Source organism: Pinus tabuliformis, chromosome 3_1, assembly GCF_031772625.1.
Source record: "Pinus tabuliformis cultivar Carrire ecotype Pingquan chromosome 3_1, CPIR1, whole genome shotgun sequence".
NCBI lineage: Eukaryota > Viridiplantae > Streptophyta > Pinopsida > Pinales > Pinaceae > Pinus > Pinus tabuliformis.
Window position 1 is genome coordinate 407,254,712 of NC_142301.1, and position 18,928 is coordinate 407,273,639.

General features: G+C 41.8%; 1 protein-coding gene across 1 annotated transcript in view; it reads right to left on the reverse strand.

Moving 5' to 3' along the window:
- The window catches only part of LOC149187469 (Pentatricopeptide repeat (PPR) superfamily protein), a 156,815-nt gene extending 138,324 nt beyond the window's left edge, over nt 1-18,491 (reverse strand). Inside the window, exon 1 of the mRNA XM_089411358.1 lies at nt 16,162-18,491. Within this exon, the coding sequence (XP_089267484.1) occupies nt 16,204-17,916 (1,713 nt within the window). The 5' untranslated portion in view covers nt 17,917-18,491 and the 3' untranslated portion in view covers nt 16,162-16,203. The remainder of the gene's footprint in view (nt 1-16,161) is intronic.
- Between the last annotated feature and the right edge of the window lie 437 nt (nt 18,492-18,928).

The following is an 18,928-nucleotide window of genomic DNA, read 5'->3' on the forward strand; positions in this document are numbered from 1 at the left end:
GTTGGATTAGAACCATGCAATTTGTATTATGTATTTTCTCAGGTGGGCCATTATCCCAAGATGGGAGCCCATGTAATTTCGGATTTTATTTTAATGATAAACTTGTTGGACAGAATTTGTGTGTGTTTTTTAATGACAACAATTATTTTAATTTTCTTTCGTCATATCTGTGTCAGGAACCTAGCTGTGTATTTATTCATTACATCATATTTTTGCTAGGAATTAAGTACTAGGTGCTAGGTTCACATGAAATCTAACATGGTATCGAAGCAGTGACATTGAAACCCAATCTTTGAATTGCCTAAGGAGCCAAGTTCATACAAGATCGTTGGGGCCATGATCATACGAGGTGCAATTTCTTTTTTTATTTTAAGTGCCAAATGAGATCGACCATACAGATTTGTATCACTATATAGAAACGAAATTTTTTTATAATGTGGGCAGGGCTGAATTTGTTAAAAAATGGGAAAGGTGGGTGGGGAGGGTGGGTGGACAACAGGGCCACTCAACTAGCAACCGCTGGACAAAGTGTAGGTTGGTCGAAGGTGGCACAAGCAGGAAGGTCAGTAGCATAGGGAGCATGCATGGCATGCTTGAGGGGTGTTGGGTCGCATTGGAGGTTGAAATAGCCAGGCATAGGCAGATCGGCAATGGCAACGCAAACTATTCATGCAACTAAGGTTTGAATTTTGGGCCACAACCAACACAGGTGAACAGTCGCTGGCAAGTCAGGGTCGCAGCCACCAAGGAGGTGGATGCGAGGACCCATGGGAAGAACATACGGATCAACCACATGATAGCCAGCAAACATGGCCATGTCAGGGTTGAGCAATTAGTCAAAGCCACAGGGAGACACAGCAATATAGCTAGTCACCACCGTTGGACATAGCGTAGGTTGGTCGAAGGCGACACGAGCAAGAAGGTTGGAAGCACAAAGAGTGTGCATCGCATGCTCAAGGGTTGTTGGGTCGCATTAGAGGCTGAAGTAGCCAACCAGAGGTCGATCAGCAATGGCAACATAAACTATTCAAGCAATTGAGGTTTGTAATTCAGGCCACAGCGAACACAGATGAACAGTGGCTAGCAAGTAAGCGCCACAACCACCAAGGAGGTGGATGCGAGGACCCGTGGGAAGAACACATGGATCAGTGACATGATAGCTAGCAATCCTTAACCATGTTAGGGTTGAGCAGTTAGTCGAAGCCACAGGTGGACACAGCAATAGAGCTTGAGCACGTAGTCAAACGTGGAGATTAGGCGTAGGCCAACAATGGGTTGTCGGCCATGGGTGTACACTGAGACCATGGCCACTGGATAGCTAGAAGTAGCACGAGGCTACAAGATCAAGCCACTAGCAGATATGTCGAGTGTTGTAGCAGTGTGTCGGAAGGTTGACATGAGAAAGTGACAACAGCAGATCAATGCAAAGTTAGACAACATCACATAAAGATAGGACCACTATCAGTAAAGGAAAGCCACCAAGAGCAGGGCCAACCGCGGAAGCCAACAAGATTGGTGGCTGGAAAGTCCCACAAGGCCAAGCAACCAATGTCAGTGCACAAGACATGGTCAGCAAGAGAGGTGTCTTGTGTAGCGGAGAGAGTAGGTCATAGTTGGGGCCTCAGAGCAGGGGACAGTTGGTTTGAGTTATCTAGCAACTTGGACTGAGTTTGTAGAGCGCGAGATGTGGGTTGCAAAAGCACAGGCAGGTTGACAACAAGGTATGTAGAGGTATGACTGGGTCGACGCTGATAGAAGCAAACCATTCCAAACGAGGAGATCGGTAGACCAGAGCCACCAAAGGAGCTCAGATAGCAACCCAAGTTGTGGGTGCAAAGGAGGATCATGACACGAGCAAGGTGCCACGTTAGGCATGATCGAGTAACTACAGGATGCAGTGGGAAGCAAGGAGCTATTGGGCAAAGGATTGCCTCGACAGGCATGGGCTAGTAGTTTCTAGTTGAGTTGGTAGTAGCCAGCAGCAGGTTCTAAGGACTACCAGCAGCCAATAGGATTAGTGGAGGTCAACCTTCAAAGGGAGATCATCCCAGTCGAGGGATTGGTAGCAAACACCGCGGGTGTCTCAAAGGACCAAGACAAACAAATAGCAGTGCAAGAAGGACTTAGCACAGGATTGAAGTTAGTGACAGAGAATGAGCAAGAGGATTTAAAGATTGAGTTGAGATTGGGAACTCAATTTTCCAATTTGGAAGATGGGTAGGAGGCCCCTTCCAAATCTGACAAAACCAATTGGGATGAGCTAACACTAATGGATGCTCAAAAGTAGGATAAGGCTCCTAGGAGCATGGTCGGGAGAAACAGGTCTTCGATGCATATGCTAAAGCAGGTAGCAAGGAAGCCTTCTAGTTCAGAGGGACTAGCTACAACAGCAGATGATGTGGTGGGATTGGAGACATATCCTAGTGGAGGAGGTTCTCCCAAACGTACCTCCCTCGCTAAGAGGGAGTGTTGATTTTTGTAAATTGGGTAGGTACTTTTGCATAGCCTTCATGTCTAGGTGTGCAGAAGTCGCCCACATCCTCCTTAAAACACTTGTTCAAGTGTGTAAATTGCTAATGTAACTTAGTATAAGTCTAACTTAGAAAAATAACATGTTAGTATGTTGGCTTATTGAGCTGAAAGAAACTTAGGAAAAGCATATTACTTTTGTGACTTTGTTTTAATCTCAACCATTGATCTCAAGTAAGGCAAGATCTAATATCAGTCGTTAATCACTTTGAGATTAGGGTTAGGGTTAGGGTTAGGGATTTAGCTCAATGTAAAGTTACAAAAGCAAGGTTGGGGAGAGGGAGAAGACACACTACGGTAGCACAAGATTGAGAGAGGCATCTCAGCGAGCAATGTGTTGGGTCCAAGGGAGTACAAAGAAGTTGGAGATCCAGATTTATAGAGAAGATCAAGCACCGATCTAGGGCAAATCTGTGGCATCAAATCCAAGTTATTTGTATTATGTAATTTTTCCGGTGGGCCAGTATCCCGGGATGGGAACCCACATAAGCTTAGATTTTATTTTAATGAAAAACTTGGGTTGAATCTATTTTTGTTGTTTTATGAGATCGGTTATTTAAATTTGCTTCCATTGAATCTAGGTTAGGAACTTAGTTGTGTATTTATTTAGTAGATCAAATTTCTGCTAGGAATTAAGTATCGGGTGTTAGGTTCGCAGGAAATCTAACAAAAGAGATACTAGATATATAAAAGCATATCATGGTTGGTCAAGATATAATCTAGTACACTTGCCCCCCCCAGCCCCCGACATGAGGAAAACATGCAAAACTACTAGAGTCGAGGAGATAGGGAATACCATTTGTGATCACAAGTCATGGGATTCCTCTAGCTGGAAAAGATTGACATAGGTTGAGAGGGGTCCATCTGCATCATCCAACAACTTATGTAAACAACTAAGTCTCTCTCGAACTCCTATAAGCAAAATGCATCCTTAGCCCTACCATAAAAGGGAACCTGTCTGATCCTAGTACAAGCATTGTAGTCCCCCAAAAAGATGAACTCACCAAGTGTAGAGTATTGTATAGTATAAGTTCCAATATGGATCCCCATTGGAATGCCTATGAAGGGTGAAATCTGAGGAGGTAGGCAAAAAGTAGCAAACTGCAAAAGAGAGATCTTGGGGAATGGGGCGAATCGTGGTAACCCAGAAGCACATAAATCTTAGCAAACACATTCATTGTGGCCACTATGGCTTTGCCCTAGAGAAAATCCTAGTAAGAACAAGTAATACCTCTTGAACAATCTCAAACTATGTGTCTTTTATCTACAGGTTGAAAGTGATGATACCCCAAATACTCAGAGATAGTCATAATAGGGTAAAAAAGGGTCATGGTCAAGAACAAAAAATCAAACGTCTAAGTGCATTGTAGATTGCATCGAGAGAAGACCAGAAAATCCCGTTTAAATTCCTAAACTTGATTATGATCCCCAACAGCCCTTCCCCCCCACCCCCCACTTCCCCATCTTGGCTTGTTATTTCAAGAGCCCAAGGCAAGTTCACCCTGGAGGAGGCAAAACTTGAATGTTGGCCCTAAGAGTGTGGATGAGCACCCATTTACCTGCCTAGTGTTGTTGCCACCTATTCCTTGGACTGCTTAAACTCCACAATCTGAGAACTTGTGAGATCCTCTTCTAGGTATAACTTATGAGGAAGGGAGCAAAGTTGCTTCCTTGCCCAAAGGGCACATACAAAATCCCCTAGTGATTTAAAATGGAGAGGGTAGAATCCAACCCAATCCAAGCTCTCTCTAGGTTGCTAGCAAGGAGACATAGTGTCTCTCATAGGGTGTAGCAGTTTATAGGGGGTCTAGATGGTGGCATTGAGGGTATAGGAACACCTCTCACTTTCAAATTCAGTTCTCTATCTCTCCTTTTGCAGTCTTCATTAACTTTATCTTGCACAACCTCCTCTACCATGATTATTAGGGTGGTTGTCACTCCCCCATCCCGACAAACTACCAATGACAAAGATCTTATTTGGGTCTCAGTTTCCTGTATGAATCAAATCTCCTCTCATTTATTCTTGAGATCTAAAGTTTTTGCATGCCATGTGTCATTGAGTGGTGGGAGGGATTCTTGTGTTTTGACATCAAAGATTTGTTGTTTAAAAATAAGATTGTTAGTCTCTACTTCCAAAACCCAATTAGTGAGGTTGCAAACTTCATCTACAAATGGTCAATTATTGTGCTCGAATTTTGGAAGTGAATACCCTAAAAGTAAATGATCTACTATTTTTGTATCCCTTATGCTAAGTTGTTGCAGAACATTGCTTATTGTTGCTCCTAGTGCTATTGCCAGTGGTTGGGAAACATTTTCTTTGTGCCTATTTGAGAGGGAGTTCCTTTGGAGACTATTGTTAGAACCAATGGGGGTAGAATACTATCTAAGGGTGTAAGGATAAATGGTATATGAAGTGGAGGGGGACAAAGAGGGCATAAAAGGAGAGGCAAAACAACTCATACCATGTTGGCTTGCAAATTTGGGTCAATTCCTATCGAGAATAATGGTCAACGCCAGTAGAACCCCTACAAATATCCTTTCCATGAATAGTCAAGTAGGAAACTTAACGAGTGAAGGGTTCACAAGCTTGATCACAAGGCCCACATACTTGAATACCTACAAGGGTTTGAACTACTAGACAATAGGAGTTCAACGAGCAAGAACCCAATGGGAGACAAGACACTAGTCAACAAGTCAACTCACAGACATGAGATCTAAAGGCGGGTCAAACATGGGCCAAGGTGTAAGAGGATAACGAAATATCAATGCACATTGACAAGAAGCACACACAAAGCAACATAATCTTAAACTTCAGTGACGCGTAATCCTTGAGGGCGAATGGGATTAGAAGTACAACTAGGGCCAATAGGAGACATAGCCAAAGTGGAAGTTCAATAGAACTGAGGTCGTCATTCAATAATTGGGCATCCCCTTTATCGTACAGGTTTCTCTAGCAAAATAAATGGGGGTGGATCATGGAAACTTAGAAAAGAAGCTTTTAGCTTGGTCCATTCTTGACTTGCCACTTATCAGGCAAATTACAAGATCTTAAGATTATGCCCTATGCTTCCCACCTCAAAAGAGAGATTAAAGTAAATCTCGCTCATCCCATGAGACAACAATAATCAAGAACACATACCCTAGTATCTAAAGAGTATCCAAATCTAAATTTATCATACCTACAAATTATGTTCAGGAAACCTGCTTCTCCTTTCGCTTCTTTACTGTAGATTTGAGATAACAATACCATAAAGCTACAGCCCTTAGGGCACCCTTTTCCAAGCATATAACAAATTTGAAAAGTCTTATTATAGTTTATTATAACAACAGAAAATTTGTTCCTTTTTTCTTCTAGATATTTGTTAAATCACTTCACCAAATCAGCTCTATGTTATGTGAAATCAGCATGCACAACTAACACTAGAATCTACTACCCAATAAAGAAGATAACATAAGCTGAAATTCAAATTTGCGAGTACACAAAATTTGGACACCTAAAACAATTCATATGTATATGAGATGAAGTATATATACATACCAACAATTTGCCACAATCTAGTTCAAGTTAAGCTCTCCAAACCCTAGCTAGGGAAACCATAAGAAACCCTAGCCACCACCCCAGTTGGAAATTACTCCTAACCAGTGCTAGTCACTCCACCAAAGATCATCAACAAGCTAGCATACACACTGGCAAGTCCTCCCACAAGTGTACAAGATTGTCTCCCTCTATCTTCTTCACAACAAGCACACCAAGTAGCACCAGGCTTTCCAAATGCCACAAAACCCTAGTAGTCTTCTCTCATAAGTACTACAACATAAAATGTTACCTTTGCTCCTTTAGGGTTTATCCCAAACCCTAGTCTTTTTTTGTCACCTTAGGGTAAAAATTTAAAATCGTAACCCTAATATTCCCTTGCAATTCCTTCAAGAACACTAACGCTCAAGACAAAGGTACACGTCTCTAACATGAGTATGTGATTATGTGAATAAGTACAAGTAATGGAAGGATTTTCTCCTCCCACTTTTATATGAAAAATGATGGAGGCAAACAATAGAAAATGGAACTAATCCACTACAACAACCTAACTCTACACAAGATGGGCCTACATGTGAACTGATCCAACTCTAGGTGACACATATCAAGCTCCAAGGCATGCATCTCCAACACGCAAGGCTCCAATGCATGAAGATCCACCAAGCAAGGCTCCAAGGTTGGACACTCTACAAGATGTATCCAATGCTCCTGCAAAAGCCTCCAATGCTCCAACATTCCCTCGTAAGCCATGTGCGCCATTGGATCCACCACACCTACATGATCACTCCTCAACCCAAGCATCCTCAAGTCAGCTACAAACCTCCACGCAAATAGCCAAGTGTCCCCATGCCATATGGGGTTCAATGCCTTCCTACCTAATGCTTCGCCTCCAAGGTAAGTTGTCCTTCCAAGCAAGCAACCAAGACAATAAGATTTCGATGCATTACATTCAGTCCATATTCAAGAACAACTTGTGATAGTCTTTGTCCCTTCACTAGATCAGCTTGTAAATATCTTACCAAATCCCTTTTAAGGCCCCCCTTCACTAGCATACGAATGCATATCAATGTACAAGAGTTGCCAATAAGGGGGGATACATGTAAGATCCCAAATGATGAAATAATCAACAGATGTGGCACATTTAGGTGTTCTAATAAAAACGCTTGCAATCGAAAACATCAAACACAAGGAACCTAGAAAAATGCAGCCCTTATTTCAATTAATACTTAGAAAACGAGGCATGCCCAAATACAAGCAAAATAATGGAGCCCCTGCCTCGACATACACGGCTGCTCAATGAACAAGAAAATAAAGATATTGAAGCACAAACGTGAACCCTGGATGGATCCACCAACAAATGTCACCACGGGGTTTTCGTCCCGGGATCAAGCTAGAACTGGCCACGCCAAGTTCTCAACAAAACACAAATAGATAGACAAGTCAGGATGATCCAAAGGCCTAGCTCCTATCCCCTTTAATAGGCTTGATGGACTCTTTAAAAATCTTATTTTATTATTTTCCCTCGAAAAATGAAGGCAAATACCATGGGCAAATACCAACATAAATACCATGGGTAAACTCTGTCCATTTTGACCATATCAAGAAAAGGGAATTTTACAAATCCTCCCGTCCAAAGATTGCATGACCTCAAGCAATCCACTTTTGTCCACAGCAGAAGCATTTGTACATTGATACCAAGATCCCATACAACCCAGTGTGTTATTCCATGCCTCCATGCTAAATGATCCTGAATGGATCCTTCGATACCTGGATCCCAAACAATCCTCCAGCCAATCCTTCCCTCGATAGATTCACCTGGATCCCAAATAATCCTCTAGCCAATCCTGCCCCCAATAGATTCTCCTGGATCCAAATGCCACCTAAGTCCTCAGATCTATGGGTTATGATACCATCTCAGCCCTCTATCACCGCCCATTCTTAAGTGCCCAAGCTAATATGCCCTTGGCTAACAGTATCCTCCTAGGAATCATCCCATCAATAGAGTTCCAAATCATAATCTCTCGCCAATCCATCTCGTGGGAAGGATATAATGCATGAATGCCTGCACATGGAATAAGTCTACCATGCTAATGTTGCCTAATGCTCAACTCATGCTGCTCCACCCAATCACCCAACATGATCCATTTGTAGAACTTTGCCCTACTCTCCCTAATGTATAAAGATGTTTTGGTAGTCTCGCAAACCCTATCTATGTACTCTTGTAGAGGGTTGCTCTAGAAATCCCAATTGCATTCCTCCTGTTGCCTTGTGAGGGACTTGAGGCGTTCCTCTACACTAGACAGTTTGGCCGCTGACTCGGCACATACCCCTATGAGCTCCTCATTTTTTTTGTTCTCCTATAAGATAGTGTCTGGGGTTGTCCAGACTCTCTCTACTTCAACATCATAAGATTTGTCTTGAAATGCGATATCTTTCCCCGAAAGTCCTATACTGGTGATTTTGGTGCCCTGTTGAATGTTTTTGTACCTATTTCCATCGGACGCTCCACCGCCACAGCTTCAACTTGAGCCTTTGACCGATTCTCTAGGAATGGTTCATCCTGCACATTATGTTTGTCATGCTCCTCCTCATGATCATGCTCATCATGCCGGTTCACTACTGTTGGCTCCTCACTCAAGTTTTCTTGGCCTCCCACATCTGTGAAGACAATATGTTGTTCATCTTCTCCAGTTGTCGAACATAGATGCACTAGTGGACTACTATCTATACTTGACTGCTCATATTCTTTATGGACATCCCCCTGGAGACCTATGGACTCAGTTGTATAGGAGTCTACCTCATCAATACCATTAGGTAAAATTTCCTCATGCACTTCTGAATGCTTGTCATCCTGCAAGTCTCCCTGAATAATATCACGTTGTTGCTCACCATCCTGAAAATCAATAGACCCAACTATAGAAGACTCCCCATGATCTGAAGGAATCTCCTCTTGTTTTGTCCTTGTTGCCTCCTTCCTATCACCTAGACATGAATGGTCAAGTGCCCAAGGTCCCTTGCAGATAAAGCATAGTCCTCTCCTTCTTAGTTCATTCTTGCTACAAGTTTTACTACCTTTGTTCTTGCTTCCTCCATCAATCCTTTTAAGCTCCTTCTTAGTCAGCACCCTTCTGAGCAATTTTATGTTTTGCATGACCAACTTCTCCACTAGATCATAGGTAGTTGGTGATACAATTAGTTCCTTCCTCCAAATGGTCAATAGTTTGGATCTTAGTATCTTGCAGATGTTGGCATCTCCTTCTAGGAACAAGGACACAATCTTTTGCATGCTTGTTTTGACACAGTCTGGATGAGTTGATGTAATGCTGGTGTAAAAGTTCTGAAACACCTGAAAGATTAAGTCGTCACATTCCAGATTTAACATAAATGTGCCAAAGCTGAACTCTGCGATGAGTTCTAAGATTTTGTGCCACTTCTGAAAAACAGGATGCGTGATGTTGTTCAACCCTTGAAGGGCTTCTACTATCAGCTGCAATATCTCCATCATGATGTTAAAGCTATGATCCTGCTGAAACAAGAAGTAATTATGAGCCTGACCTCTTCACAAGGATGCTCCCAAAGTTTGGGTTGTATTAATGCAAGCATGGATGGCTTGAGAGCCCAACTGAGTTTCTTCCATTCTAGCTGCCCCACCCTAGACAGACATGTGTCTAATTCCTCCAACTTATGAAGGTCTATGTCTGACTTTGTTTGTTGCAATTCAGATCCAAGTGTGAAGAGCTTAGCCCCTCTTCCCTGTCCTTCCTTCACTTCCCATGGGTGCTTTGGCTACAAAATGACATGGACTCTTTTCGAGAATGGTCTGCTGCTTTGACCATCATTTTGGTCTAAGGAGGTATTGCTGTATAAAGGACCATATATTCTCACTAGTTCATCAAGAAGTTTTTGGGTGTTTTCCAAGGTCTCTTCAAGACGATCCATCTTCTCCCATACCAAAGTAAGAAAACACGTAGGAATTCTTCATAGGAAATTCTGTCAATAATGTCTTCCCAAAGATACTATAGCCACGGACTTAGAAATGCCTTTCCCTTCACCTTTTTTTAATTATTATTTATATGTACAACCAAAACTCCTATATATATTCTTGTGCTTCAATAAGCAATAAACTATAAAGCCTCTTATACCTCCCTTAAGCACTCACAACCAAAACCAATAAACTACAAAGCCTTTTATACCTCCCTTAAGTGCTTTACTAAGCAATAAACTACAGGCCTCTTATACCTCACTTAAGCGCTTCAGTGAGAAATAAACTGCAAAGCCTTCCTCAAGCACTTTTACCACACCAAAAAAAAAACTGTTGAAATAAATGTTCAGATTTTCATTGTTCTGCACTTGCATCCTTGGTGATGCTAGTGCTAAATGGGTCAAGCTCCTTTGGTCCTATACTGCGAACTATGCCCAATCCCAACTCGTCTACCCATGGTTATAACTCAGTTGCGAATCGTTGGGGGTCTCACTCTCGCCTTTTTTTTAGGTCTATGTGGTTGCACACGCTCCCGTGGCCTTAGAAACTCCGCCACGTGAGACCTAGGGAGCTCCACAATTGTCATTCCTTCTACTGCATATAGCTCGATGATATTTTGGCCCTCCTCCTTTAGCGCTCTAACTATACACCCCTTAACTTTGGTCAATCCATGGTCGCGACTAATGAGTGATGACCCCTCTGCATAGATGCCCAAACACTGCGCTCAGGACCCGTGCAATGTGAACAAGTATGGTCCTCACCCTGGAGAGCTCCACATGATTGCTGCATTGCGTTCACTGATGACTTGCATGGAAAATAAACAATATCCTCTGTCCCCTTCAGATTGTTACTATTTGGCTTTCCTTTACTTTTATTTACGTGGCCTTCACAACGCCACAATTCCGCCAATTGCAGAGCATGCACATGCTTCCTCAATCAATTATTGGTAGGCGGTCCTTCCTCATTAGTGACTGTGTGATCATCACCCTCCACAGCCTTAAGAATATGCCCACATAAATCGGTGCAGTATGGCCTATCGCCTTGCTCGGACATAGGCCTATTGGCCCTATAGATCTAAACTTCAAACCCCCTGTGCGGCATGAGCAACAAGGGTACCAAGCTCGAACAACAACCTCGCCTCCTCGTTCTGATTGCTCACGGCCGACTAGATCTTCAGGCGACAGATTTGTTGCTCCATCAATGTCTCAAATCCACGTTGACAGATTTTCATGCACTCTCGACCTTCACTTTCTAGCTTGGTTCTAGGGTGTGGCCTATTCATATTATGACGAGATCTAATAGATAGACAAACCTTTGCTAATGAGCATGTTCTCTTGGCCCTCTAACACAACTCCTGCCCCTGGGAGTCCAGCTCTCCAAATGATAATCTCCAACTGATATGCCTTTGTTTAGTAAATTAAAGCTCCTCCAAATGTTATTTCAACCCGATACATTAAAAATCATACAATAAGAAACCTCTGACCAAATATGATAAGATAAAACAACATATTCTAACACTCAACCATCCCAATATAATAATTTATTCACTCCTCATACAAAGAATTATACCCATACTAAGCCATGGAGTGGTATGAGTCTCATACACTTAATAATCCAGGGTTCTTCATTAATAGCCATACAGAGGATTGGCAAGAGATGTATTTGACCAAGGTGACCTACCAAATCAACCACACCAGATCCGTCGTTCTTCGCAATAGATGAGAGACTTTGTAGCTGAATGGCCTCTCGGCAGCACTGCAAAATGAATAATCTTGGCTTTGCTTATTAAAGAGCACCCCCCCAGACCTGTCCTTTGTTGTTGCTCACTCGCGCACGTGCAATGAAGTGTCACGAAGCTACCTATTCGTTGGACAAGAAATTGACTTGGTACTCCGTTGGTTCACTCCTAAGGAATCTAGTTGATGTGGCAAATCCTTCAAGCGAAGTCTCTTGCTAACGCCAATAATAACTAAATGGTAACATGTTCACACAGCCTTAGCATCTCGATCTCCTGGCTACTCGTTTGACAAGCGCAGTCTCTCTGTTGTGCTACTGATGCGCCTCAATACTCCATTAAGGTTGCTTCTTGTTCTCGGCACTACGTTGTGCGGTGGTTTGGATCGGTTCTGTCTTGCCGACTCCACACTGTAAGATGCTCTACAAGGCTGAAGGACACCCTTGACTTTGGTCAAGTAATCCCAACCCAACGATCTCAGAACCAGAAACAATAGATGCAAAAAGAAACCCCTATCTCAATATAGATCTAGATCCTCGAACTGACGGTGGGAAAATTTCCAAAATAAACCAACTTGGGTGATATTAAAATACCACCGAAGATGGGAATGTCAGCTAGGGTGAGGACAAATCCCACCGAACTTTCCAGCATAAAATCCTCAGGCTAGGAGGAATGCACAGCTCTGATACCACTGTAAGATCCCAAACGATGAAATAATCAACAGATCTAGCACACTTAGCTGTTCTAATAAAAATGTTTGCAATTGAAAACATTGAACACAAGGGATATGGAAAAATGCAACCCTTATTTCATTTAATACTTAGAAAACGAGACATGCCCAAATACAAGCAAAATAGTGGAGCCCCTGCCTCGGATACATGGTTGCTCAATGAACAAGAAAATAAAGATATTGAAGTACAAACGTGAACCTTGGATGGATCCACCAACAAATTTCACCACAGGGTTTTCGTCTCGGGATCAAGCTAGAACTGGCCACGCCAAGTTCTAAACAAAACACAAATAGATAGACAAGTCAGGATTATCCAAAGACCTAGCTCCTATCCACTTTAATAGGCTTGATGGACTCTCTAGAAATCTTATTTTATTATTTTCCCTCGAAAAACAAGGCAAATACCATTGGCAGATCCCATGGGCAAATACCAGCGTAAATACCATGGGTAAATTTCGTGCATTTTGACCATATCAAGAAAATGGAACATCACAATACATGATGTATAGTCATGTCTTCTCACAACAGCTCCCTGTTCGGATTAATGGCGTTGTTGAGATTATGTGGTTAATCTTCACATGAGACCACATGCCAGCCTATTGTATTGGAGCTTTTTCAGTCTACACATGGGTTACACTAAACCATTTATTATATTGTATTTTATTTGACCATTTTTGGCTAAAAGCCAACCTAGTCAAGCTCTTCGGACTGGTGCCCAACCCCAAGGATGTGTACAAATAAGTTTGTATTCTCATTCAAGTGAATACATCCTTTGATAAGCCTAAGAACACTTCTAAACAATTCTCTCTAATTGTGGATGAGTGTTCTTTATTATGAGTTGATTGATCTTTCTTGGGCACATCTATGTCGTTGTTCTAGGTTGGCACACCTATTATTACTGATACGGAGATGACATAATGTTGCTGCTGCTAAATCTGGTATTGCTGAGTTTCTGATTTATTCAGCGTAGATCTTCTATCTCTTGTGATCTCAACAGGTACAGAGAGATATGTTAAATTAAGCAATGTGCACTTCTTCTCAGAAAAAAAAACATAATGCATAATCAAAAGTGGTCCATCAAACTGGCAAACTACAAATTTTGTATCGAGCCAAAGAAATTAAAAGTGCTTTTAGGCTTTCCTTCCAAGTGTAGAAAGGATACATCTTTATCAAAATTCATATCAATCTCACAGAATAACAGAAATTTTGTTAAATTTTGGGTATGTTCTATGCTTAAGAGCAATTTACTTCAATTTTCTTGTTAGCTCAATATCAATGACCAGTTAGCAATCACATTACCATGATAGTAAAATGCAGATAGAACATAAACATAAACAGCAGAAGACAAGCCAAGACAAGAGAGGACACAAGATGTGGCACCAGCCAGGGACAAACTCCAATGTGGGGGAACCCTTGATCAATTCTTCTTATATTCTTCAATAGTTCAGCAGAGAGAGAGATAGTACAAATATACAAAACTGATATTTATGACAGTGGTAGAAAAGTCTTGACCAGAGAAGCCAATGCTGGTCAAACAGGACAGAATCTTCCTCTGAAGATCATTCACCAGGATGTACATTAAACTGAGCCAAATGTAGTCAAACCTTGACCCAATATACCTCCCAGAACGCTGTTGTCTTCTAGCTGCACTAGCTGTCACTACTTCATGAGTTAGGGCATCAACCTTCAGCCCTTACCCTCCACACAGTCAATGATACAGGCTTTCAAAGGCTGCAGTGCTCCAAGGTGATGGTCCACCACTGCCACGCTTTCTAAGTCCGACTTGTGCAACCCTTAGAATATTCTTTGCTGCTGGCTATGGCCTGCGGCCTAGCCCAGCAGCAAGTTAGGCCTACAGTCTTCAAACACACAGCACCCAACAACCTCCAATTTGGCAACGCTGACTTCTTGCCCACACAGCCCTACAATCTTGACCCTTGAACAGCAACACGGCTTTCAGTCTTACCCTAAGAGATCACCCTAAACAGATATGTTTTGACCTTCTCTTTGAGGCTACAACAGACCTTGGTCCATGCACTAGATCAGTCTTATCCAACGCTGTCAATTTCCAAGCTGTCTAGGCTCCTTCTTGCTGTGGATTAAAGGCCTTCATTTGCTGTGGCTAGGTCTCTTTAGACTGCGGCTAGGGCTCTCTTGTGACAGCAGCTAAGGCTTCTTTATGACTGCGGATTTAGGGCTCTCTTGACAGCGGATAAGGCTTCTTTATGACTGTGGATTTATGGCTATCTTTAGGCTGTGTATAGGAGCTTCTTTAGACAGCGTATTAGGGCCTTCATTGACTGCATATTAAGGCTCCTCCTTGACTGTGTATAAGGGCCTCTTGGACAGCGGATTAGGGCATCACTTGACTGAGGCTAGATCTCCCTTCAATGACTTCAGCCAGATGACCTTAGATGACTGCATCCAGAACTCTTAGATAACCCTTTCCACTACATCCTCCTTGTGAGAGGACAAACCCGAACGAGTGGAAAGGAGAGATCAAGAGTAATGTGTATGACAAATGACTTGAGGCCTCCTCTATTTAATGCAACATTGAGGTTGAGCTGGGGGTTATTTGGTTGCTGGCCGACCTTGACAAATTGTCAATAACACAAATAAATCCATATCTCCATAAATAAATGTCGATATCGGATGATCTTTAGATCAATCCTACACCTCTCGAAGAGAGAAATCCAAGAAAAATATCAGCTGCCATAAATAAGATGACCCACATGGAGTTTGGCCCTAGTTGCCAATTTTAACAAATTTCTAGCTGAAAATAAATAAGGACTAAGTGCTACAAATAAGTCTAATGAATTGGACACCAAACTAACCAATTAGAAATGCAAGTTTCTTTTGTCATAATTACTCTATTCCGGCAAGGAATGGCAAAGTTAAGAGATTTTTTCAGATCGGCATCGATAATAGAAAGATAGGATATCATAAAATGCTCCGTGAGTAGACAAAAGAGCCGTGAAGAAAATGAGCAGTATGCCACCAAAGAAAAGCAAGGCATTGACTTTTTTTTGGTATGTGAAACTATACTGATAAGCACAAAGGTACACATTCAAAGTTTCAAAAAGTTGGTGATATCACATCAACAATTAATTACAGGCCTGACAAACAAATCACCTACTGTGGATCAAAATATCTGACAATATCAGCTAGCTTTTGTGCCCATGTTTCTTAGAAAAGAAATTCCAAAGCATCCCTGAGTGACAAAGTATAGAAAGGCCAGTTGATGTTACAGAAATTGCCCCTATAAAAATACTGGTGAAATGGAATTTACCCAATCAGAAGAATAATATAAGGTACAGCCTATTACCACAGACACATCATCATAAACTAGAGTAGAGGGGCGGTAGAGTATATACATTTCTGTACACTTTAACAGTCAAATCGCTGCAGAGAAGGGGTCCCTTGTCCCACCAACAAGGAACAAGGGAGTCTCGTACATCAATTTGGTGTCCCGCTTGGCCATGACTTTAAATTAGATTATTATTATTATTGCTGGTAGCTAAGAGAATCACTGCTGATAATGAAATAGTTTGAGCATATAGTTTCATAGGCACTCTGTCCAGCTTCTCAAGATCAAAAGGCATGTTTGGTTGGAGCACTTATAACAGTACAGAATAAAACATAGTGCTTACCCGGGTCGTCTTCTGTAATACTCTAAAATTAGTTTCAACTGATTATTTCCTCCTTCCCTTTACATTCCTCCATTTTTGCGACTTGCTAAAACGCCTAGCCATTCTATGATTATAAAATTGTCTCATGTGCTCTGAAAGCCTTTGGATCATCCGTAGCTCGCCGACTTTTGAAAGCTCCATCAAGAAACTGTCGAATGTCTCGTATGGCAGTTTCATTCGCCTCTCTATAACATCCAGCAAGCACGAGCAGGCCTCTTGCACTCTACCATTATCAAAGAGACCCTTAATCAAGGTACAGTATGAAACCACATCCTGCTCACATCCCCTTTTCTCCATGCCATGCCATATCTCAAAGGCCATATCCAGCTTGCCAACATCACAGAACATTTTTATCATCATATTGTAAGTATGGACACTTGGCAGGCATCCTGCTTCTGTTATCCGATTCAACAGACTAAGGGCTTCATCTGTTTTCTTAAGGTTACATAGCACTCGGATAAAACAATTGTAAGTAACAATGTCAGGAGGATAACCTGTACCTCCCATCTCATCCAAAAGATTGTAGGCCTCCTCAAGTTTTCCCGCACTGCATAAGCCTTCGATGATGTCAGTGTAAGTCGGGACATCAGGAAGGCATCCAGTGTTTTTCATTTCGCCGAGAAGCCTCAACGCTTCCTCTGTTTTCTCGGATTGAGCCAGGGCAACAATCATGATGCTATAAGTCTTCGCAGTTGGTGCAGACCGAGTACACCCCTTTGTTTTCATATATTCGAAGAGTTTCAGAGCCTCCCCTACCTGGCCATCCTTACAGAATGCATCAAGCACAGTATTGCAAGTAAAAGTATCGGGAGCATGACCCCTCTCAATCATTGCAGTCATAATCTCCATGGCCTTATCCGGCTTCCTAACTCTGCACCACCCAAAGAAAAGAACAGTATAAGTCTGTGCATCAGGTTTAAATCTACCCCTCAACTTCTCATACAAGGCCTGGGCCTCCGCAACCAGACTGCACTTGCAAAGAGAATCCAGAAGCATATTAAGTGCATTGATCTCTGGCTTACTCTTGATTCTTAACTTCTTCTTCTTTGCGAACTTTCTCAGAGCTATGAGATTCTTCTCTGCATAATTCCTCAAGACCATGACAAATATCTCAATAGGTAACGCATCCCTCCTATTTCTCTTCATATAAAACAACAGATCACAGATAATAGAGAACTGTTTGGATTTGTACCTCGTACAGGACAAAATGTCAATCATCTCAGTGAATAAATGGGGTTCGTGCTTGTAACCCTCTTGATAGCCAGCCCATGTGAAGAACCTGAAGGCAACCTTCTCCTGGAATCTGAACCTGTCAAGCACCTGCTCGACTATTTTGGTTTTCATTTGCACGCCACACGCTTGCAGGGCAGACTCCATGTCCTGGTCTGCGCCACAGTTTTTAGTTATAGCCCTGCAGACCTTATCCACGTCCGAGCAGGCCACTGCATTGCCTTCGTCAAAAGCTTGGACTACTTCCTCGGTTTCGCTGAAATTATTAGCTCGAAGTCCCCGTATGGCAACAGTGGTAGAAAAATCACTGTGAACCAGTGCAGGGGAGATGGATGAACAAAAGGGCGAGTTAGTATTAAAGAAAAGGCAATGCGCTGATGTTATGGATTGAAAAAATGAAGATGGTGTTGATTTTAGGTCCATATAAGGTCTTGGGCATTGAAGGGCTCTAATTATGTAACAAAACAGAGATGATTTACCACCCATTGTGATGTTCTAGGGCCTCGTCTATAGGACCACATGAAAATACGGCTGGCTTCTCCTTTTGAGACCTGCTCTGCTATAAGGTGTTGTCATTTGCGGAGTTTTTGAATCTCGTTCCCTGCTGTGTTTCATTGGTTGATTGTTGCCATTATTGCATGTTATTTGTAAATTGTGCATTGGACCTGTTAGATAAACAAACCATGCGAATCTCTGGATTGTGTGGTACCATTCGACCTATTTAGTAGAGAATACGTGTCAATTGCATGTTATTTATAAACTGTGCATTCGACCTGCTCGGTAAACAAGCCATGCGAATCTCTGGGTCGTGTGGTACCATCTGAGCTACTTAATAGAGAATGTGTATCATTTGATGAGAGAAAAAATCTTATAGAAAACCCCGGAAATCTTCATTTCGGCAACTCAACATCCGTGTTGCTGAACTATAAATGTTGCAAATGCGCCCATCCACTGATCTGTCGTTTGCGTCAAACATATTTGGATCGATCGATTCGGGTGAGAAACGATTTACCGGTTAAACATGTATGTCCGTCCATTACCTTGTAAGGGTTTTGGGTAATTCAGGCGAGAAATGATTTACCCGTTTTATAGTTAGTATACTTGCTTTGTATTTCATTTTATACCTTAGGGTTTGTTGGTATGTCAGGTGAGAAATGATTTACCCATTTTATAGTTAGTCTAAGCATACTTACTTTGTATGTCATTTTATACCTTAGTGTTGGTTGGTGTGTCATTTTATATTTGGTTTGTTGTGTTTTAGTGTGGAGTAGGAATTTCATAATTATAATTTAATTATCAATAATTATTATTGAATTATGAGATTTAATTTTCATAAAATATTTCAACATATATTTAAAAATAATTACAAATCAATTGAGATTTATTTTAAAAGCAGGTATGTCTTTTTCTTTTTTTTTGTAAGTTGTCTTTGTATTACAATAGAGAAGATTTACATTGATTTAGCAAAATTACTAGCTTTGGCTTGCCATCTTGGAAC